The following is a 22,573-nucleotide window of genomic DNA, read 5'->3' as shown; positions in this document are numbered from 1 at the left end:
TTTCTTTCTTTCTTTCTTTCTTTCTTTCTTTCTTATTTATTTATTTATTTTGGTGAGGGCAATTGGGGTGAAGTGACTTGCCCAGGGTCACACAGCTAATAAGTGTCAGGTGTCTGGTCTGAGACTGTATTTGAACTCAGGTCCTCCTGACACCAGGGCCAGATCTCTATCCACTGTGCCATTTAGCTGCCCCGCCCCCATGTTTCTCAGAGCCTCAGGCCTCTGCCAGTTGTAGGGAGAGCTCTGACTCAGGAGCCCTTGAGGCCCTGCCTGGTCTCATCCCACCTGGGATCTCAAAGCCCCTTCTGCCTCCTGGGTCTCTGTAGGAGGAGGGGGCAGGAGAGAATAAGTAAGATGGGGAGGGGAGTAGCCTTCCTGTTCTGACCATCTTCATTTCCAGGCCTGACTGCCTGCTTTCTCCCTCTGCAGGTTGGGGTCTCTGCCCTCAGGGCAGGGCAGGGTCTTTGTGACTCCTGTGGGATCTCACTCCCTGTAAATACCTGTAGGCCAGCCTCCTGCCAGGGAAGAGAAAGGAAAGAGCTCTGCCCCTCTGGGGTCCTTCAGCCTCTCCAGCTCAGTCTGTGGAGGACCAAGGCCTGGGCCAAGCATCGAGCCTGGAGCCAGAGGGAATGGCCCCTGGGAGCCGCAGACCCCCAGCCCAGGTGAGTGCACTCTGCCCTCCAATTTGGCCATTTCCACAGACCCAGAGGCTTGTCTACGCAGCTGGCCATCCCTACCTATGGACCGTTTCTTTACAAAAATAGGCAGGAAACTGCCCTGTGCCCTCCTTCTGTGTTTTGAACTGATTCATTGGCACTTTGGCATCGCATGCACTAAGTACCCCTTCCCTCCACGTTCCCCCCTCCCAGGTGCTGTCCTCCGTGTTCGCCTTCTTCATCCCTGACTCACAAGGATGACCACTTCACTCGGTAGTTTCTGTTCTGTAGGCATCATGTCTTTGCTGTCTTCTTCCATGCCTACCACCCCCCGCCACCATTTAACTCCCCCAACCTCTGTTTCTTGTGGCTAAGCTCTCTCTTCTAGGAATAGAAGCTCCAGGGCCCTTTTCCCGGGAGGCTTGTCTGGGCAGGCCTGGAGCAGAGCCCTGACGGCTCCCCCAGCTCTTGTCCTCTGCAGTGCTGTCGGCAGAGCAGAAATGGTCCTGCTGGTTCTGCTCATGTCCTCCTACCTCAGCTCACACATGTCTTCCCAGATCTCTCTGAATCACACTCATTTACCAGCTCTTGGGTGACGTCCACAAGCATTTAGAAAGGGTAGAGACCCTGTGCTAACCTACTGGGGATACAGAGGAAGGAAAACCAGTCCCTGCCCTCAGGGAGCCCCCAGTCTGATGGGGGAGACGTGTCTGCAGCTGTGTCCACACAAGCTCTGTACAGTGTGGATGGGAGGCACCCTGAGAGGGAAGGCTCTGGCAGTGTCAGGGTCCAGGAAAAGCTTGTTTTCAGAAGGTGAGATTTTAGCTGAGACGTGAAGGAAGCCAGGAGGCCCAGGTGAGGGGGAGGGCATTCCAAGCATGAGAAACAGCCATTGGGAAGGCACAGGGTCAGGGATGGAGTGTCTGGTCAAGGATCAGCCAGGAGGCCGGTGTCCCTGGGTCAGAGAGGAGGAGGCAGGGAGTATGGCGTAAGAAGACTGAAAGGGGTTTGGGGCTGGTTTCGTGGTGTCTGCTGTGTTCCAAGGCAGCCCAGGATGGAGCCAGGCAAGTACAGTGTAGGTAATTGTCTGAGTCTGAATTTGAATTCAGATCTTCCCGACTCCAGGCCCAGCATTCTGTCCACAGATTCACCAGCTTCCTTTAACTAGGGGTCGTCTTCTCCACACTCATTTCCCTGATCTCCACCCTGCCCCTCCCCCAAAAAAGAAAAAAGGGTCATTACAGCATTTGTTAACATTCCCAGGAGGAAAGAGAAGAACTTTGGGGAAGACACATGGACAAGCCATATCTTTGAAGGGAACATGAGGATGTGTTATTTACTATTAAAAAGAAGCTGAAGCTGACAGTGATTCATGATTTCACCCTGAGCATCCTTTTTCCCTTCTGCTTTGTCTGTGGGAATACTTCCCCTGTTTGGGGTGGTCATTACATTTACAGTAAATTAAACAAATAAAGAATCTTGGGCTTCCTTGAAGACTCAGCTGAAATAATTCCTTTTCCAGGAAGCTTTTCTGATCCCCAAGCAGCTGGTGCCTTCCCCTGTGAGATTAACATCTGTCTACTCAGATGGGTCTTTGTAGGCAGCAGGGGGCCAATGGCTAGAGAGCTGGGTCTGGAGTGAGGAAGAACTGAGTTCAGATGCTGCCCCAGACACTTACCAGGGAGGTGACCCTGGACGAGTCACTTAACCTCTGCCTCAGTTTCCTTATGTGCAAAAATGGAGATGATAATTGCACCACTTCTCAAGGTGGTTATGAGCCTAAATCACCAGTCAAAGACACTTATTAAATGCCTAGTATATGCCAGGCACTGTGTTAATGGCCGGGGACACAAAAAGAGGCAAAAGACAGTCCCTGCCATCAAGGAGCTTACAGTCTAATGGGGGAGATAACAGGCAACCAGATATATACAAAGCAAGCTATGTACAGTGTACTTAGGAAGTCATTAACAGTGGGAAGGCAGCAGAATTAAGAAGGAGTGGGGAAGACTTCCAGTAAAAAGTGGGATTTTAGTTGGGACTTAAAGGAAGCCAGGGAGGTCAGTAATCTGAGTGGGAGAGGGAGAGCCAGGTGTGGGGACTGGCCAGAGAACACACTGGGAGGTGAGAGATGGAGGGTCTAGTTCTTGGAACACCCAGGAGGCCGGTGTTACTGGATTGAAGAATAGGTGTTGGGGAGTAAGGTGGGAGAGACTGGAAGGTAGCAGGGGGCTGGGTTCTGAAGGGCTTTGATGCCAAACAGCCTTTTGTATTTAATGCTGGAGGCAGGAGGGCCCCACTCCTGGGGGTGACGTACTCAGAGTTAGACTTTAAGAGCTGACAGAGGATGGACAGGAGCGGGGAGGGACTTGAGGTGGCCAGCCTAGCTGGCTGCTCCAGTAGTCCAGGGGCGAGGTGACGAGGGCCTGTACCAGGGTCTGGGCAGGGTCATCTATCGCCATGCTCTGGGCACCTCAGAGGGCCATAGAAATGCTAGCTATTCTTGCAGGTCATTATTTCCGTACCTGTAGTTTTCCCCACTGGGACCTTTTGCCTGTGAATCCAGAGCCAAGCTTGGCTGGTAGTAAGTGATCAATCTGTGGTGCGCACTTCCTGGCGGGAGCCGTCTTTCTCTTGTCCTCACACTTGATCTGTCTCTTGAGGCCTCCTGGGGCTCACAGTTGGAAGGGACCTCAGTGTCACAGGTCCCCACCAGGACCAAGAAGTGGTCATGCAGCCTCTCGTGAAGACCTCCAAAGACGGGAGAGCTGCCTGCCCCTCGTGAAGTAGCTCGGTCCACCTTGGGACAGCTCTCACTGTTAGGGGCTGTTGGGGGTCAGTTTGGTTTAGTTTTTTTCCCCCAGAAATGAAGCTCCAGTTAGCCTTCTCTGTTACTTTCACACGTCATTCCTGGTTTTGCTCTCTGAGGACCAACCCAACAAGGACCCGCCCCTTCCTCCGTAGGATTGACATTTCCAATATGGAGCCTGAGTTCCGTGGGCTCTGTTCTCCCAATAGAGTTTTTAAAAAATGTGAAACAAGTTCGCCCTTTTTTGTTGTCCCCAGATTGCCTCTTCATCCTTAAACCACAGAGAGCTCTGGCATTTCTGACCCTGACTTTACTAGACGCTTCCACACTCCTTGTATCCTCTGGCTCCATTTTCTGTCCATTGTGTTTTTGGCTTGAGTTGGTTGGTGAGTCCTCTTTCCATTGCTATTAAGACAACAGTTTTTTCTTCTTATTGAGATTATTTTCCCTTGAGTCTTCAGGATTAACTACTTGGATGTCTTGGGCTGACTTCCCCTGTAGGATTTGAGGACCTGGGGGTCATATCTGTCCTCTCTTTGAGTGAGTCCTTTGAAACCTGCCAGCTCCCGATCTAGAGTTCACATCAGCCCATCCCCAGATTTCTCCTCCTCTGTCTCATTCTAGGAGGTGTTCGTTACTTCCCACGAGGGTCCCATCGTTTCTGGGCCAGCAGCCAGTTCCTTCCTGGTAGTGACCAACAGGTCCAGCATAGAATGTCCCGTTTTTGGTTCTTGTATGTTTTGAAAGGTGAAATTATCTTGAAGACTAGTTAAGACATTATTGGCTTTAGAGAGAAGGAGACAAAGAGAGAGAGAGAGAGAGAGAGCGAGCGAGAATATGCACACTCCAGCCAATGTCTGTAAAGTAAAGCTTCTTCATCACTCCTGTGTCCTGCCTTTGGGCCAGCCTCGATCTCCCTTTTTCTTGGGAATCTAGTAGTTGCTTCCTTCCTGGAAGGTGGATCTGGTTCCTGTTGCATGAATTTTTTCATCTCTTTGCTAGCTGACGCCCATGAGCCAGCAGGAATCAGAGGCAGGTTTTCTTCACTCTAGAGTGCACACACCCCACCAGATCTTGCAAGCAAGTTGTGTCCTTATCAATTCAGCTAGCTAGTTTATACGTTGCACGAGAAGAAGGGAGTTCGGCGGCTGGTTCTACAGGCCAGAAGGTGCACTCATTGAGTAGAGTGGGTCCCTTCAGTTACCGGAGGCAGATAGGCCATGGTCCTTGTCAGTGCAGCTAGTGGTTCTAAGTCCCAAGGAACTCCTAGCTAAGGGGGAGGGCATTCCAGAGACCGGCCTGCCCCCTTGTGGGGATTTCACGATGGGTGGTGGAGGCCCTGTCTCGAAGAATTCAGAGTCAGACTACCTCTAATCCGCATAGAGGCATTTATCCAGGCCGACGGGTCTGATGAAGCAGGCTAAGTTCCAAGAGGAGCCGGCAACTTTAGTGAAAGCAAGACGGATTTTTATAGGGTAAAGATGCCATTGCATAACAGAAATCATGAATATTAAAAAGGGATTGAATAATAGGGGAGGGGTCCCAGGCTTCATGGAACTGTGCATGCAATTACCCACAATGGACACAGAAAAACCCATGGGGGGAATGTAGTATGTACGTTAATGATATTATAATAAGCCTCTCTACGTCATAAACTCACCTAAAGGACAGCTTTTGCTATTGTGCGCAGGTGCCTACCTAGGGAAAGTCCCCTCCGTTGTTGTGGGGTCCACAGCCTGCTCGGCATCCCGGTGGCGCTGCTTTCTGATTGGCTGGCTTATTGGTCCTGTCTGAGGTTGATGTGGTTGAGGGCACGGACACGCCTACGGCTTCTGTGGGAAACATGAGGAATGGGCATGAGGGGCAGTGGCCAGCTGGAGGCGGTGCCTGGGATTCCATCCCACTGACACGCCTACGGCTTCTGTGGGAAACATGAGGAATGGGCATGAGGGGCAGTGGCCAGCTGGAGGCGGTGCCTGGGATTCCATCCCACTGACACACCTATGGCGTCTGTGGGAAACATGAGGAATGGACATGAGGGGCAGTGGCCAGCTGGAGGCGGTGCCTGGGATTCCATCCCACTGACACGCCTACGGCTTCTGTGGGAAACATGAGGAATGGACATGAGGGGCAGTGGCCAGCTAGAGGCGGTGCCCGGGATTCCATCCCGTGGACGGGCCTGCTGTTCATGGGGCCTATAAGGAAGTTAGGATACCGGGGCTGGGGCCAGCTATGTTAGGGTTCCATCCCTCTCTTTGTAGCAACTTGGTCCTTTTATACCAATTGGAAGAGGGAAGAAGACACCGAAGGGAACTGTCCATGGTAGCTGGTGCTGTGGTTCCTGTAGGGGTCCTACGCAGCAAAATGGCAAATACAGAACAAAATGAAAGCTGTTATATTCTCCCTGAAATTCACTTGCAACACTCCACACCCGTGCTGGGACCAGCATAAGCTGGCTGGTGAGCTGATTGTTAAATGTTTCACGTGGGCATCTAGTCCTAGCAAATCAGAAAAACTACAAGTCAGGGCTGGATACTTTTGTTGGTTTTTTAGACACATAAGAAAGTGACAGTCATGATGAGCAAAGAACTTAAACATGTGTTGTGTGTGTTTTTTCCAGAAAGCTGGTTGTTAAACATGTAACAGTACCCCACTGTCCATCTCCCTCCTGTTTTAGATTGATCTCCCTTGGGTTTTTGTGCTGTAGGAATTCCAATAGACTCCCTCTCCCGATCATTGGGAAAGCCTTGCGGTAAGGACACAACAAAATGGGAGACAGTGAATAGAAGAAGCTGGGAGCAGGGCACTGATAATCTACCAGACAAACCAAAGAAATGGCAAGAATGTTAGGAGAAAATGGCAGGTTATAGATTAAGGCCCAGAGCCCAAGAAAGTCAACTTGTCAGAGTCATAAAGATTGAAAAAGGAAGACAAGTCTAGAGGAAAGATGCAGTCAGTTGATTTTTGGAGAGCCTCCTCCGTGCCAGGCGCTATACTAGGTGCAAGGGTCTATGTTCTAATGGAGGGCATTACAAGTATACTTCAATACAGATGTGGCATCGATGTAAAAGTGAATTCAAATAAATAAAAGGGGCGATGTGCGCAGGGATGAAGGAGAGGACACCCACAGCTGGAGATAGCAGATATGACTTCATGCAGAAGATGATGCTTGAGGCGGGAGAAGGGGACTCCAAGGTGAGGGAAGGAAGGAGGGAGCTCCGGGTAAGGGGGACAGGCAGGGCACAGAAGTGGGAGGTGGAATGCTGTAGGTGAGAACCCAAGAGAAGCCCCATGTGGCTGGATCTGGGAGGACAGGGGGCTGAGGAGCGTCTAATGAGGCTGGAAGGAGATGTTGGGGCCAGCTTGGGTAGGGCTTTCCAACTTTAGGAGAGGGTTGGTATGTGGTTCTAGAACAACAGGGATCCACTGGGGATTGGTTGACTAGAGGAGTCACTTGGTCAAATCTGTACTTAAGGAAAATGATTTTGGCAGGAGTCTGGAGGGTGGCCTGGGGTGGTGGTGTGGAAGGAAGGGAAGAGAAGGGAATCAGCATTTCTAGAGTGCTGTGCCTGCTGTGTGCCAGGCTGTGTGCTGAGTGCTTTACAAATATTAGCTCATTTGATCCTCCCAGCAACCCTGGGATGCAGGGGCCATTATCCCCATTGTACAATTAAGGAGGCTGAGGTTCAGTGACGTGGTGAGGGTCACGGGGTTAGTAATTTTCTGAGGTTTGATTTGAGCTCGGCTCTTCCTGACTGTAGGCCCACCTTGGCTCCATTCGCTTTGCCCCGTAAATGCCCCTGTCTTGACATCTGACACCAGAAATTGAATGGTTTTTTTTTTCTTAAATGCATTGAGCCCATCCTCCAGTGTTGATTGCCTCAGGGGACTGGCGGCTCTGGCTGCTGATTTCACCTCCTGGCTTCTGGAGGGCCAGCAGCCCCAGCATGTGGCCCGATGCCTGGCTGATGTGACGGGAGCCCAGTGGCAGCTCACCTGATCAGAGGCAGTTATCAGTGTCAGAATATGATTAAAAGAAGGAAGGCACTAGAGTCGGAGGAGTTGCCAGAGGCTTCCTGTGGAAGGTGGGACTTTAGTTGGGACTTGCCAGAAGCAAGTGGATAGAGATGAAAGAGAGGATTGGAATGATAGCGGACAGCCCAAGAAAATGCTGTGACTGAAAAGCTGGAGTGCCTTCTTCTTGGAGTAGCAAGGAGCCCAGTGTCACTGGATCAGTGAGTAGAGGGCAGGAAATCAAGCTTGAAGGAGACCAGCATGCTAGGTGATGTCCAGGTTGTGACAGGCTTTGAGTGCAAGAGAACTTGTGTTTCATCCTGCAGGTGGTAGGGAGCCACTGGAGTTTAGAGAGTAGAGGAGTCACATGATCAGGCCTGTCATTTAGGAGAATTACTTTGTCAACCAAATGGGAGATACATTGGAATGGGGAGAATTTTTTAAAATAGTATTTTTTCCCCCCAATTATATGTAAAGACAATTTTTAGCATTCATTAAAAAATGATTTGAGATCCAAATTTTCTCCCCTCAGCCCTCCCTAAGATGGCAAGGAATTTGATACAGGTTAAATATATGTGCCATCGTGTAGAGCATATTTCCATGCTGTTTGGTGGGTGGTGGTTGTCCTTTGTTCAAGAAGAGTACCCAAATGATGTCACTATGGTAGAGTCCAATCTCAGTGTGTCTGACTGGCTGATCAGACCAGTATAAGCCGGCGCTCGGAGTGCCATACCCCAGATTGGGCACAAATAGGACGTGTGAACATGTGGGGTGGATTCTTTAAATTTGCCCATCTCACGCTTCTGTTGAGTGGCTTCAATTCTGCCTTGCTCATGCAGCACAGCACCTTCTCTGATGTGGGCACGCCTGTGCCAGGGTCTTCCATGTGTGAGTCCTCTATAAAATACTGTTTTTGGCCAGGGTATGTTTGACAATGTGGCCAACCCATTGGAGTTATGCTCTCTTCGGTGGAGTTTGAATGCTTGGCGGTTTAGTTTGAGAAAGGAACTTAGTGTCTGGTATCTTATCTTGCCAGGTGATTTTTAGGATCTTTTCAACACAATTCGAATGGAAGTAATTCAGTTTCTGGCATGGCGCTGGTAGACAGTCCGGGTTTCACAGGCATACGACGATGAGGTCAGCACAACACCTCTGTAGACCTTCGGTTTGGTAGTCAGTCTGATACCTCTTCTCTCCCACGCTTTCCTTTGGTGCCTTCCAAACACTGAGCTAGCCCTGGCAGTGTGTGCGTCAACCTCATTATCAATGTGTACATCTCTGGAAAGTGTACTGTTGAGGTAAATGAACTTATCCACAGTGTTCAAAACTTCTCCATTTGCTGTGACCGATGGTTCCACATATGGAGGGTGTGGTGGTGACTGATGGAGCACCTGTGTTTTCTTGGTGTTAATTGTTAGCCCAAAATTAGCACAAGCAGCAATCAATCCATATTTTGTTGTATCTCAGCTTCAGAGGCTGCAATTTCCATATTGTTTTCCAGTTTTCCCAGCAGTTTTTTTTTTAAGGCAATTGGGGTTAAGTGACTTGCCCAGGGTCACACAGCTAGTAAGTGTCAAGTGTTTGGTCTGAGGCTGGATTTGAACTCAGGTCCTCCTGACTTCAGGGCCGGTGCTCTATCCACTGTGCCACTTAGCTGCCCCTCTTTCCCAGCAGTTTTTGTCAAATAGTGGGTTCTTATCCCACTGATCCACCCGAATGGTAAGAATCTTGAGGCTGGCTGACCCAGCGGCAGCCTCTTGCGATAGCCCCAGGGTTGGGTGATGAGAGCCCATACTAAGGAGGTTGCAGTACCAGAAGAGAGAAGGGGGTGTATTTGAGAGTTGTTGCGTGGTAAAATTCCCAGGCCTTGGCAGCCAACTGGATCAGAGGGGTGAGAAATGGGAGTTGAGAATGATATTGAGAGATGGGGTTGAGAATGAGGTTGCTGGGAGCATGGTGTTGCCCCTGACAGCAAGTGGGGAGGTAGTCAATCCTTTTACAGAAATGGTGAGTTTAGGATACTGGCCATCATGTTGGAGATGTCTGAAAGGAGGCGGGAGCAGAGCTAGCTCAGCTTGAATGGCTGTAGTTGTGAAAGGACAGTAAGGGCAAGGTGCTGAAATGAGAGTGGTTGGCTGGTCATTAGTCAGTACGTTCTTATTAAGTGCCTACTTTGCGCCAGTCCCTATGTTGAGGGCAGAATTCAAATACAAAAAATGAGACAGTTCCTGCCCACAAGGAGCTTATAATCTAAGGGGGAAGACAACATACAAAAAGAACCTGTAAAGTGCAGAGGGATGGGAGAAGTTACCAGACACTAGGACATGGCAGAAAAATCAATCAGAATTTCCAAAGTACTACAGCTATGTGAGAAATGAGATGAGTGAGCTGGGCTCTCTTTAAATAGAGATTTGGAGTTCATAGCCCTAGCCTGTAATCAGAAAGGCAGAGGAAGTAATGAGGTACCATACCACAACTGCATATTGAGGTTGTCACAATAATAAGTTTCATGGGGCCTGGCAGAGAAGTCAGTCAAAGAAGTCCTGGAGTAGTGCAGCCAAGTGAGAAATGAGAGTTGTGAGCTGAGCTCTCTCCTTAAACGGAGGTTTAGAGTTCATGGTGAAGGACGGATGTGGGAGAACGGAGAAGGAAAGATGTTGGGAACAGAAGGAAAAGAAGTTTGGAAGTTTCTGTTAGGACTGAGTTTGGTACTCAGTTATCAATCAGTAGAGGGACTGCCTTCCTACAGTGAGAGCCCACACTGTAAAATGAATAGTGACTCAAAAAACTAGTGAAAAGGAAAGGTATGTAAACTCTTGGGAATCTAAAAATATGAAAAAAGTTCAACAAATTCTTTAATTGTTCAGCAGATAAATAGTAGTAGTAAAGGAAGACAAAGATACATATGGATTACAAATAGAGCATAAATCTAGTCTTTTAAAGAAGAAATCGAAATGATGAAAAAAATAAAAAAGAATTTTATCTCTGTGATAGAGAATTACTCCCCTGGCAGAAATAGAAACTCTGAAAAAGTGAGTCATGTCACTACATGATGGAAATGGAAGAAAATATTCCTAGCACACTGGCCAAACACATGTTCTGCGTTTAGTAGGTTGGAGAAATGGATGACGCATCCCCTGTATCAATGTGTTTTCAGATCTGGTCGGCCCCTCCTGCATGTTATCCATCAATCTGCAACAACTCATTGTTCCAGAGTTGTAGAGTATATTTAGGTTTTTCATTTCTCATAAGGAAACTGGCAATGTCTTTCTCATGAATGAGACCAAATCCCAACCTCAATTAATAAAATATTACCTTTATTAATAAATGAAAGAACCTCCTATTCCCTTCTTAGTTATTCTTATTTCTATACAACTGAATATCAAAATTAATGAATATCTGCTATTAATAGATGAAAGCAATTGTAAAGCAAAGGCATAAAATGTTTTGGCTATGACAGCATACGCAGAGCTACTTCAAGCATTCAGTATAACAATAGAGATCCCCATTTTCCTTGATGGAAATAATCTTATGCCACTCAGTTCAGATTGCATTGTGTTTAATATTTCTTAAGAAAGCTTTTCGTGTTTTCATCAGGATAAGACTTTGTTTCAGCCATTCAGGAAGTAAGCTAAATCTTTTCTTTTTCTATACTCTGTTTTCAGTAATCACAGGACTCTCCTCCACACTCACACTGCTTACTAATATCTTACCAACTCTTCGTGGTATTTTCTTTATAAACATTTCACTTTTGTCCATTCTGATGAGGAACCTTATCTCTTTCTCCTCCACAGAGCCCCAAGTATCTCTGATAGAACACTTCTCTGATTCCATAGAGAGAAGCAATTCATAGTGACACATTTCTTCACTTTATTCCAACTGTAAACATAAACAGCTGTTTTCAATATTCCAATGGCTTTTCATGATTATGGTTCTAAGTGTTGGCTCTGACACTGAGCAAGGCTGTGACCTTTGGACAAATGCCTTCTCTGTGCTGCAGTTTCCTCCTGCAGATTGATGATGGTTGGACTACGTGAATTCTGACTTCTCTTTCAGTTCTAAATGCTATGGTTTCTGATCATTTAGGAGCTGGTGACATTCAAGGATGTGATTGTGGACTTCACCCCAGAAGAGTGGGGCCTCTTGAACCATTCTCAGAAAGAGCTGTACAAGGAGGTCACACTGGAGAATGCCCAGAACTTGCTGTCTCTGAGTAAGGACACTTTCTCTGGAGCTATGGATCCAAAGGGATTGCCTTCAATCTCTCCCAGTATTCAGGGTTTGGAGCATTTATCAGTGATTGGAAAGGCCAAAACGTGGATCTCTTATGTCCTAGAGACAGGGTCCTCCTGCTGCCTGGTTTCCAGTAAAAGGTCTTTGCACTGTGTAACAGGAAGCTGGGGCTGTCCTCCGTTGCCCCTGAAGCTGCCTCTTACTGGCTGTAGGGAGCCTGAGGTCAAAGATCAAACCAGTGCTGAAGAATCTCAGATTTGGAAGTCATCTCAGAGGTTGTACCTAGTCTGCCTCTCCCTGAACCTGAATTTTCTCTGCCAGATTTCTGAAAACTGCCCCCTCAGCTTTTCCTTGGAGACGGGCAGTGAAGGAAGCCCCCTTCCTCCCAAAGCAGCCTCTTCCCTTTTGGGTCGGGTCTTTGGAAGGCGCTTCTTGTCAACAAGCACGAATGTGTAGCTCATGGCTCCTAGTCTGACTCTCAGAAGCCTGGTATACCAGGTGTGTCCTTGTTCTTCCTTCCTGCTTCCTCAAAATTCCAGCACAAATGGTGGGAAAGGAAGGGAAGGGAATAAGCACCTACTGTGTGCCAGCACTCTGCCCAAAAACGTTATTTAATTTGATCCTCAGAACAAGCCTGTGAGTTAGAGGATTTTATTGTCCCCATTTTACAGCTGAGGAAACTGAGGCAAGCAGAGGTTAAGTGACTTGCCTTGGAACTTTGCTAATAAGTGTCTGAGAACAGATTTGAACTCAGAGCTTCCTGAATCCAGGCCCAAGGCTCTCTCTGTTGCACTGGCAGATGCTTCTTAGTGTCTAGATATTGGAATCAACTCATCCTTCTCTGAAGGAAGTGGAGAAAACAGAATTTTCTGATTCCAGACTGGCTTCCAAATGATCTCCTTCCCATCCCCCACCAAAGCTCCCAACGGTAACTATCATGGAAAAGGTTCTGGAGACGTCCTGGGAACCCCCCTGTGACCCTTCCTGCATGCCCCCTTTCCCTAAAGAGGGATAAGTTACCAGTGCTCTCCATCCTCATCCCTTCCTTATCCCCATGCCCAGGAATTCCAGTTCCCAGGGAAGGTTCGATCTCCCATTTTGGACAAGGGGAAGCACCTTGGATGCTGGAGTTAGAAGACCTCAGAACCTCCTGTCCAGGTGAGTGAGGGGAAAGCAGGTCTATGAGGGCTGTTATCACAAGAGGTGGCTCCCTGACACAGTGAGAGCAGTGCTAGACTTGGGGGCAGGAAGGCCTGGCTTAAAATTCTTTTTTTAGCAGTGGAATCCTGGGCAAGGCACTGAGCCTCTGACCCTCAGTGTCCCCATCTGTGAAAGGAAGGGTTGGACTGCATGACCTTCCACTTCCCTTCCAGTGATAAAACTATGAGTCTGTAATATCCATTGTTTGGAGCTCTGGCTCATGGAACCCTCCTGAAGGCATCCAGAAAGGGCCTGGGCTGCCTGGTACAAGCTCTTTCCCAGCCTTTGTTCAAGTCACCAAGCCTTTATTAATGCCTGCTATATGCCAGGCCTCCTGCTAAGTTCCAAGGATTCAGAGAATGGCGAGGGACATCCTCAGTTGTCAAGGAGCTCACAGACAGTGGAGAAGATAACAAGGATAGGACTGTGTAAAACATGCCACATACAGGTTAGATGGAGCTAGTCAAGGTAGGGAAGGTCCTTAGATTGAGGAGGGATGGAAAAGCCTCACTGTGGATGGTGGGCTTTGTCTGGGGCTTCAGAGAAGCCAGGGCGAGCATTGTAGGCATGAGAGGCAGCCCTGGAAAGCCTTTGGAGACTGGAGATGGTGTGTCCTGTTCAAGGCATAGAAGGGAGGCCTTTGCTACTGGATTATATATGGAGGGGGAGTAAGATGAAAGAAGACTGGAAAGAGAGGAGAGGGGCAGATGATGAAGGCCTCTAAGCCCAGCAGAGGATTTTATATGTCATCTTGGTACTTATGTGAGCTTTAGGAAGATGAACTTGACAGCTGGGTAGAGGATTGACTGATCTAGGGAGACCCTTGAGGCAGTGAGATCAAACAGCAGGCTTTTTCAGTACTGCAGGTGTGAGGCAATTGGGGTCTGAACCTAGAAGGTGGCAGTGTTGGGAGAGAAGGGGGTGGGGGAATGTATGTAAGAGATGTTACAAAGGTGGAATCCACAGGACTTTGCAAAAGATTGAAGATGGAGGGGGGATGATGGTAACCCATCGGTGACGTCTCTTTTATGAGCCCGGACAACCAGGAGGGTGACCTAGATAGTGTTAGAAAGTAGGAATATGGGAGGGTTAGGGGAAAGATAATGAGGTTAGTTTGAGTTTTGGTAGGAGGAGAACCCAAAGAGAGGAGTGTCACCAAAATCTAGAGAGAAGAAAGTATCAAGGAAAGGGGTGTGGTGACAATGTCAGAAGCTGCAGAGAGGTCAAGAAGGATGAGGATTGAGAAAAGGGCCTTTGGTTTAGCAATTAGGAAATCACTGATAACTTTGGAGAAAGGAATTTCAGTTGAACAATGAAGTTGGGAGATGGACTGAAGAGTTTTTTTTAAGGAAGTAAAAGTAAAGGAGTTGGAGACCTAAAGTATAGAGGACCATCGCTAGGTATTTAGCCATGAAAGGGAAGAGAGATATATGATATCTACTAGGGATGGATGGATCACTTATGGGTTTTTTGAGGCCCAAGGGGAAATGGTTTCATTTGTGGCAGTTGGGAAGGAGCCAGTAGAAATGAAAAGATTGATAATTAGTGAGAAAGTGGACATGGTAGAATTGGGAAGATACTGGAGAAGTCGATGGATGGAATGGGATCATTAAGGCGTATTTGCCTTGTCAATCAGGAGGGTCCCCTCTTCATGTGAGAGAGGGGTAAAGGAGAAAAAGAAGGCATCTGATTTATGTTAGTTGAGGAGAAAGAAAAGAGTTCCTGGTAAACATCCAATTGTTTTCGTGAAATAGTCTCATGGGAGCAAGCCATATGGGAGAGTTGGGGAGAATTGAAAAGATTTGGAAAAGCTGCGATAGAGCGAGGGATAGAGAGTCAGTATGGGAGATATCAAAGGATTGCCTTGCCACAGTTGGGGCCCAGCCAAGCTCATGTTACCTAAATTTGTACTGGACCCAAGCAACCTGTTTTCCTGATTTCCTCTCTCTTCATTCAGCAGCATGTGAGTAGGAGTGAAGGCCACTGTCTTTCCCTGAAGCAGTCCAAGGCTGAGGCCTGCATAAGTCATCAATGCAAGTTCCTTTCGTGGTCTTTATGGTGCAATCTTTATTTCTGTTCTTGGAGAGTCATTGGCCAGATCCATGTAGGTGACTGCCACCCTCAGTTTAGGGAGGTGGACACCCTCCAGCAGCCTTTGGGACCACCCATATTTGGTCTGAGCAGTTCTCATCTGCATTAGGACCAGATGAAAGTAACTCCTTGTGGGTCATGAGATGAAAGAAGGAGACAGAAAACAACCAAGGCCGCAACCTGCATTTGACTACTAGGACAGAGACTAGATTCCAGGGATCGAGGTAGAGGGTAGGGCCTTGTATGGGCCTAGGTCCAGACAGTCAGCCAGTAGACATTGATTCAGTGCTCACCATGTTCTAGGCACTGTGCTAAGCTCTGGCAATGTGCAGGAAGGCCACAGAGGGCCCCTGTTGTCAAGGAGTTCATAATCTAGTATAAAAACAGGGAGATGGTTTGGGAAGAAGCATCGAGTCATGAGCCTCAGTCTCATCCACCCATTTCACAGAGGAGTTGACAAGACACTGACTGAAGCATTGGCCAGAGCCCAGTGATGGCAAAGGAACGTCCCCGATATTGGTACTTTAGAGAGTCTCTGCTACTCCCCTCACATCAGGGTTATTGTTGCTATCCACTTTATTATGCACTCTAAATCAAATATTCTTCACATTTCAACTGTTTTCTTTGACAATATATAGTCTATTGTATAAAAGCAATTTATGCTTTGGTGCTGGTACCAAAAGTGTAAAGAAACTTGTAAGCACCTTTTCTTTAACTGTGAAAGATCTTAGTTTCTAATTGCCTCCCTCTTTGACAAAGTTTGTGATATTTTCTAATGCCATAGGTTACTGAATTATTGTATCTAATTGAGCAAATAAGAGTTTTAGATTTGTCTCATCAAAGGAGTTAATTTTCTGATGATTTTAGATGGACAGAGATCTTTATTGTTCTAATCCAGTTTTTGGATTCAACTCAATCAAATAAAGCTATATAATCACTGATGTTAACAATTTAAAACCTCAATTTTCCCAAGGGCCATAAGCTGCCAGTATCTCAGATTTCAGAGCCCACTTATTAATTGCCTTATGCTTTAATTTTACAAAATTAACTAAGATTGAAAAGTGATGGTGAGGACATAATTATTGGAATACAAATGTGAATATCGCATTGGTTCTAGTTAAAATAATTAAGTGTAAATTAAACAGTACCCTTTACAAATCTTTGATGTTTAAAGAGATTACTGTAGCCTTCCTTAAAGTCACTTTCATTAACTCTTTGATAATAAAGCAGATTGTTATAAAGTGCTTTATAAAATTTGCCTCATTGGCAAATAGTCAACAATGATTAAAATGAAAATGATTAAAAGTAGCCTTTGATTTGTGGCATACTGCTTTCTTAACTTAAGGTATCAACTTTTATTAAAACATAATGTTGACTTTATATTCTAATTAGAGCTAACAAGAATTGCACTACTGAAAAAAAATCAGTGCCTGATGGATCCTATAATTTTCTGAAGGGCTCAAGTTGGAACTTTTTCTCTATTTCCTTTCAAATCACTCAAGGGCTAAGGGTATTTCTTCTTTTTTCTTCCCCTAAGTTATTATAGCTTCACAGAAAAAAAAAACATTAAATTTGACTTACTTTTTGGTTGATTCATCATTTTAAAAGAAATTTTTCTCTCCCTGGGAGTATTTTGGGATTCACCTTCAATTTGGGAGTCCCAAGGTAAGGGCTGATGACAAGGTTTGCTTGGTATCTTCAGACTGGTTGTTTAAAAGCAGTAAGCACCAAAAGGGTAAACAAATTCCAACTTTACTTACCTTTGTTATTTTTGAGAGAGAAACTAAATGTGGTCTAAAATTTTCCTATTCTATAGCCTTTTACTCAGGAAAAAGAATCACATTACATTCTGTGATAAGTTTGTCATTCCCTTTAAGTGCAGTTTTTAAGTGTATCTTTTCCAAAACTTCAGACTTAAGACTGAAACTGCTTTGGGAAAGTGTAGTTGACTAGTGAGAGTCTAATTTCAACCTTTAATTGTCTAATGCATTTCATTTTATTTTTTGAAGTAGCCTAGTAGATCTAATAATTTTTGTTTTCATCACACTTCACAAAGTTTTATTCCTGTTTAAACAATCTCTATAGACTGGCACTCTCACAAACTCATAGAAATACTCATAAAAGCATTCAAAGCATAATTTAGAAAATTTTAGTAGAGAAATTACATTTTAACCACAAGTTTTGTTTCTAACCAATTTTTGCATTTATCTTTCATCTCTGCAGTTTCCAACATGGCCAGTGTTGGAAATATAGAGAGAAAAGCAAGACTTGTCTTTTCTGAAGACTTGAAAGTTTCACTTTGTGCAGTCCTTTTTCCTTGGCCAATCAATCAAAGGAAAAAGCTAGGTTGAGTTATCAGGACATGGAAGAAAACCAGTGCTTGGAAATAACCTGCCAGCATAGATTAGCATGAAGCACAGATAAGACAGACACTTATCCCAGCACTCTCATGCTATGAATTTATGTCTAGATCCTCCCAGCATTCCATTTTTATTCCCCCTCTTTTTCTTCCTGCAATCTCTAGTAAAATGCAATAAAAGCTTACTCACTCCCTGAGGTTTTGTGGCAAGGCTCAAAAAGGACCAGGGGGTATTTGGGCAGTGGTCAAGATTATGTGACTTTTCTGCCTGAGTTTCCTCTTTGATTTATCTCTTCTTTCATATTGGCCAATTTCTAGGATAACAAAATAGAGACTTAAGGGTATTGTATTTCCAGGCTGGGTGACAACAGGTATAAATTTCTTTTGGAAAGAAAAACACCAGCAGTTGTCCCTCTTGACTAAAAGATGTTAGGTCTCTTACCATAGTGAAAGGAGAATGGGGTGGAGGAGCAGAAGAGGAGGGTACGGTCAAAACAGAATAGTCAGAAGCAGGCCCTTTAAGGAGGGCTGGGCATGTCCCACACTAAGTATATATATAGTTCATTTATTTTGGGTGAGATTGTTCAATGGCCAGTCTTAATTTCTCCAACTGGCGGTAACCCAAAGTGTCAGATGTAGGCCAAAATAATTCGTCTGCCGAATCTTTAACAGTCTTAGATCGAAGGTCACTTAATTTAACAGAAGAGTTTCATCGTTCCCAGCTGAACTGGAAGCTTGCCTTGATTCCAGGATGTAAGCAGTTTTCCCAGTGGGATTCTCATGGAAATACTACTACCTGCCCCTGTTTTCACCCATAAAGGAATATTAATGGGAAACCAGCAGAAGCAGTCACAAGAGACTCAGGGAAAGTAATTATTAGGAAGTTGTCATAAGTGATCCTACAGTGTTGCCCTTGTGAAAGAGGACAATGACTCATGGGGCATTCCCCGCTTGTCCCAGTTGAGGCCCTGAATACAAGGATTCCCCGAAGTCCTTTTTCTTTTATGGCTGAGCCAACTTAGAAAAGCCAATTAAATACAATGAATTTAAGTAGCCAATCGTTTGGGGTTCTTGCCTCTGGGAGCTCTCTAGGAGCTCAGGATCCTTGGTGGTTGGGGATGATGCCACAGAGTCCAGCAGCTAACAGCCACTCATGGGAGAGTACGGTGGTCTTTGCCAGTATTTTCTGGCCCTGCAGTGGCCTGCAGCACTTGTACCCTGTGGCTGGAGTGCACACCCTGACCTTGGGCTGCTTGTCTGAGTGCGGAGAGTGCTGGACGTGATTGGAAGAAGTTGTTATGTCATTTTTCAGTCATATCCAACTCTTTATGGCCCTGTTTGGGGTTTTCTTGGCAAAGATACTGGAGAGGTTTGCCATTTCCTTCTCCAGCTCATTTTACAAATGAGGAAACTGAGGCAAACAGGATTAAGTGACTTGCCCAGGGTCACATAGCTAGTCAGTGTCTGAGGCCCGATTTGAACTAGTGAAGATGAGTCTTTCTGAGGCTAGGCCCTACACTGTATGCACTGCACCACCTAGCTGCTGGAAGAGCGGTTTCCATCTAGCTGGAAGAAGGCATTTAATGTGTGCTGTGGGCACTAAGGAGCTGGGTACCTCATTTGAGGCACAGGCAAAAATCTAAGATGTCTCTACGTAAAAGTATCCTTAGACCAGAAGCCAGTGGAATCATAATGTTCACCTCTGGGGATCTTCCCAAATATGCTGGCACAGCCACTGAAGGACAATGACGTAAAGGTACATACAGTCATTAAGAAGGGAAGTGATTGCCAGAAGACTGAGCCGGACCTGGTTGTTTCAGTGATCATTGTCCAGTTGTGGTAGTTGGCAGTGATAGCCTTCTAGTCCGCTGGCACTGGTCCACTCCCTACAATTGGGGAACTTAGCGATGCCTTCCCAAAGACACTGTTTTTTTCAAACACTGAGTGCAAAACAATAGTCAACATTGTAAATAAGCCCAATGAAATTAACTATAGAATGTGACAAAAAATATAGCTTGAAAAATCCAAACAAATTTAATATTTCAAAAATATCTGAACTCAAATAAATTTACTTTTCCAGTACATTTCTCATACTAATTAACTCATACTTGTGCAGCAATGATGTTACAGACATGCCAAAGCATCCTACTTACATTGGGCACTTCTTAAAACTGCTGCTTATACCATGGTTTGTTCATGTGCTTATAAATGCAAACAAGTCAACATGCAATAATAAAATAATTTTTATTTTTTAAAAAGTTCAATGGAGAAAGTCTGTCTAGTACCATGGACAGAGCATGCCCAGTAACAGGGTTGGAGTTCTAGTCTCAGCTACAGTTGGTCAGGTCACTCAGTGATTCTGAGCTTATGGCTTGAGCTGTGGATGTAATGAGAATGCTGGGCCTGCCTGTGTCACAGGTGTGTCACGAGGATCCAATGTTATTGTATATGAAGCTGTTTGTGCATTAAATCATCCTGGGGATGTGAGCTAAAGGCATTTTCAAATGATTGATTCTCCCCATGTAAGTTTGAAGACTCTTCTCTTTCTTGAGGGAAATAGGTTACAAATCAGTTACTTTCTATCAATGGAGGAAGAGGATATATTTGTGCATATGTGTCTATGTCCATATATGTGTGTGTGTGTGTTTGTGATTATTTGTTTCTTTGTTTCCTTCAGATGAAGAGACCAGGCTTGAAATAAGGAGGAAGACTACTTCAGAGCTGAGCATTTCTGTGGAAGAATCACAGCAGCAAAGATTCATGAGTGATGACCCCTGTGATATCAATTTAAGAGAAGTGTGTGACTCTGATATCAAGACAAAGAAAAAACAAAATAGTCACTCTGAATTTGATAAAGATGGAAAGAGGTTCAGACAATGTTCAGTCCCAATTCACCGTAAGAAAATGACCTTAGGGAATGACTGTTCTCAGGATAATATATATAGGGAATGCTTTACTAAACAGATAGAGGTTGTTGAGTCTCATAAGAAGCCTCTGGAAATGCAAACTTATCAATGTAATCACTGTGAGATGGCCTTTAGCTTGAATTCAGACCTAATTAGGCATCAGAAAAGTCATACTAAAGAAATGCTGCACATATGTAATGAAGGTAAAAAGGTCATCAGTCATAATTCAAAGCTAACTGACCATCAGAAAATTCACAATGAAAAGAAATATTATGGATGTAATGAATGTGGCAAAGCCTTTAAGCGACAGTCATCCCTTATCCGCCATCAGAAATTTCATACTAGTGAAAAGCTACATAAATGTATACAATGCAAACAGGCCTTCAGGCAGCAGTCATCCCTTATTTCCCATCAAAGAATTCATACTAGAGAGAAATCTCATGTGTGTTGTGAATGTGGTAAAGCTTTCAGTGAAAATTCGTCCCTTATTGTACATCAGAGAAGCCACACTGGAAAGAAACGTTATGCATGTTCTCAATGTGGAAAGACTTTCAGACAGAGCTCTAGTCTTGCTGCACATCAGAGAATCCACACTGGAGAGAGACCTTATGAATGTAATCAATGTGGAAAGACTTTCACACAGAGGGCCAGTCTTGCTGTCCATCAGAGAATCCACACTGGAGAAAAACCTTACGAATGTAATCAATGTGGAAAATCTTTCAGATGCAGCTCCACTCTTGCTCAACATGAGAGAATCCACACTGGAGAGAAACCTTATGAATGTAATAGATGTGGAAGGGCATTCAGTTGTAGATCTAGTTTTGCTAAACATCAGAGAATCCACACTGGAGAGAAACCTTATGAATGTGAGGAGTGTAGAAAGACTTTTAGATTCCACTCCAGTCTTGCTAAACATCAGAGAATACACACTGGAGAAAAACCTTATAAATGTATGCAATGTGGAAAGACTTTTGGACAGAGCTTCAGTTTTGCTGAACATCAGAGAATCCACACTGGAGAGAAACCTTATGAATGTAACCAATGTGGAAAGACTTTCAGACAGAGGTCCAGTTTTGCCGAACATCAGAAAATCCACACTCGAGAGAAGCCTAATGAATCTCATGAATGTGGAAAGGCTTTCAGATGCAGCTCCAATCTTACTGAACATCACACAATCCAGACTGGAGAGAAACCTTATGAATGTAACAAATGTGGAAAGACTTTCAGATTTAACTCCAGACTTTCTGTACATCAGAGAATCCACACTAGAGAAAAACCTTATGAATGTAATGAATGTGGAAAGACTTTCAGATGCAGCTCCAATCTTGCTGAACATCAGAGAATCCATACTGGAGAGAAACCTTATGAATGTAATGAATGTGGAAAGACTTTCAGATTTAAGTCCAGACTTGTTCTACATCAGAGAACCCACACTGGAGAAAAGCCTTATAAATGTATTGAATGTGGAAAGAGTTTCATAAGGAACTCCAGTCTTGCTGATCATCAGAGAATCCACACTGGAGAGAAACCTTATGAATGTAATCAATGTGGAAAGACTTTCAGATGCAGCTCCAATCTTGTTGAACATGAGAAAATCCATGGAGAGAAACCTTATTACTGTAATCTATGTGGAAAGACTTTCAGACGCAGCTCCAATCTTGCTGATCATCACAGAATCCACACTGGAGAGAAATCTCATGAATATAAGTAATGCTGTAAAGCCATCTGATAACACTCATCCCATATTTTCTTTGGGAGAATTCATACTAGATTGAAATCTTATCAGTATAATGAATGGGGAAAGGCATTCAAATGGAATATGGAGCTTGTTAGACTTCAGAAAGTTCATTCTGGGGACAAACTCAATATGGACTCAATGTGGGTCAAAGAGATCATATCTTACTTTACATCAGAGGATTCATAATAGGGAAAACTATGAATGTGCTCAGTGGTGACATGAATATTGCTGAAGAAGGTTGTCCTTAGACACCAGAATATTCACACTGAAAGGAAGCATTACAAAAGCATTGATTGTGGGAAAGCCTTGACATAAGTCTCATACTTGACTACATATTGGAGAAATGCTATAGGTAAAGCTTATGGAACTCAGATTTCATATTATGAAATCTATAAATGTAGTGAAATTTTCTCTGAAATACTATTTTTTTCAGTACTCCTCAGTAATATTCTATAGCATTTATATACTGTAACTTCATCAGCCATTCTCCAATTGATTGATGCTTAACTTGTTTCCTGCTCTTTGTTGACACAAAAGAATTCTGGTATAAATATTTTGGTAACTGTTGAA

The 22,573-nt window shown here is 44.9% G+C and overlaps 1 protein-coding gene across 1 annotated transcript in view; it reads left to right on the top strand.

Moving 5' to 3' along the window:
• LOC110197760 (uncharacterized) overlaps window positions 1-22,573 on the top strand; it is a 27,737-nt gene extending 5,164 nt beyond the window's left edge. The window contains exons 2-5 of the mRNA XM_020971817.2: window positions 430-662; window positions 11,563-11,689; window positions 12,772-12,867; window positions 20,037-22,573. Of these exons, the coding sequence (XP_020827476.1) occupies window positions 630-662; window positions 11,563-11,689; window positions 12,772-12,867; window positions 20,037-21,976 (2,196 nt within the window). The 5' untranslated portion in view covers window positions 430-629 and the 3' untranslated portion in view covers window positions 21,977-22,573. The remainder of the gene's footprint in view (window positions 1-429; window positions 663-11,562; window positions 11,690-12,771; window positions 12,868-20,036) is intronic.

The sequence above is a fragment of the Phascolarctos cinereus genome, unplaced genomic scaffold, assembly GCF_003287225.1.
Source record: "Phascolarctos cinereus isolate Bilbo 61053 unplaced genomic scaffold, phaCin_HiC Scaffold_726;HRSCAF=1367, whole genome shotgun sequence".
NCBI lineage: Eukaryota > Metazoa > Chordata > Mammalia > Diprotodontia > Phascolarctidae > Phascolarctos > Phascolarctos cinereus.
The sequence above is the reverse complement of the archived record's forward strand: the minus strand, read 5'-3'. Positions and strand labels throughout refer to the sequence as shown.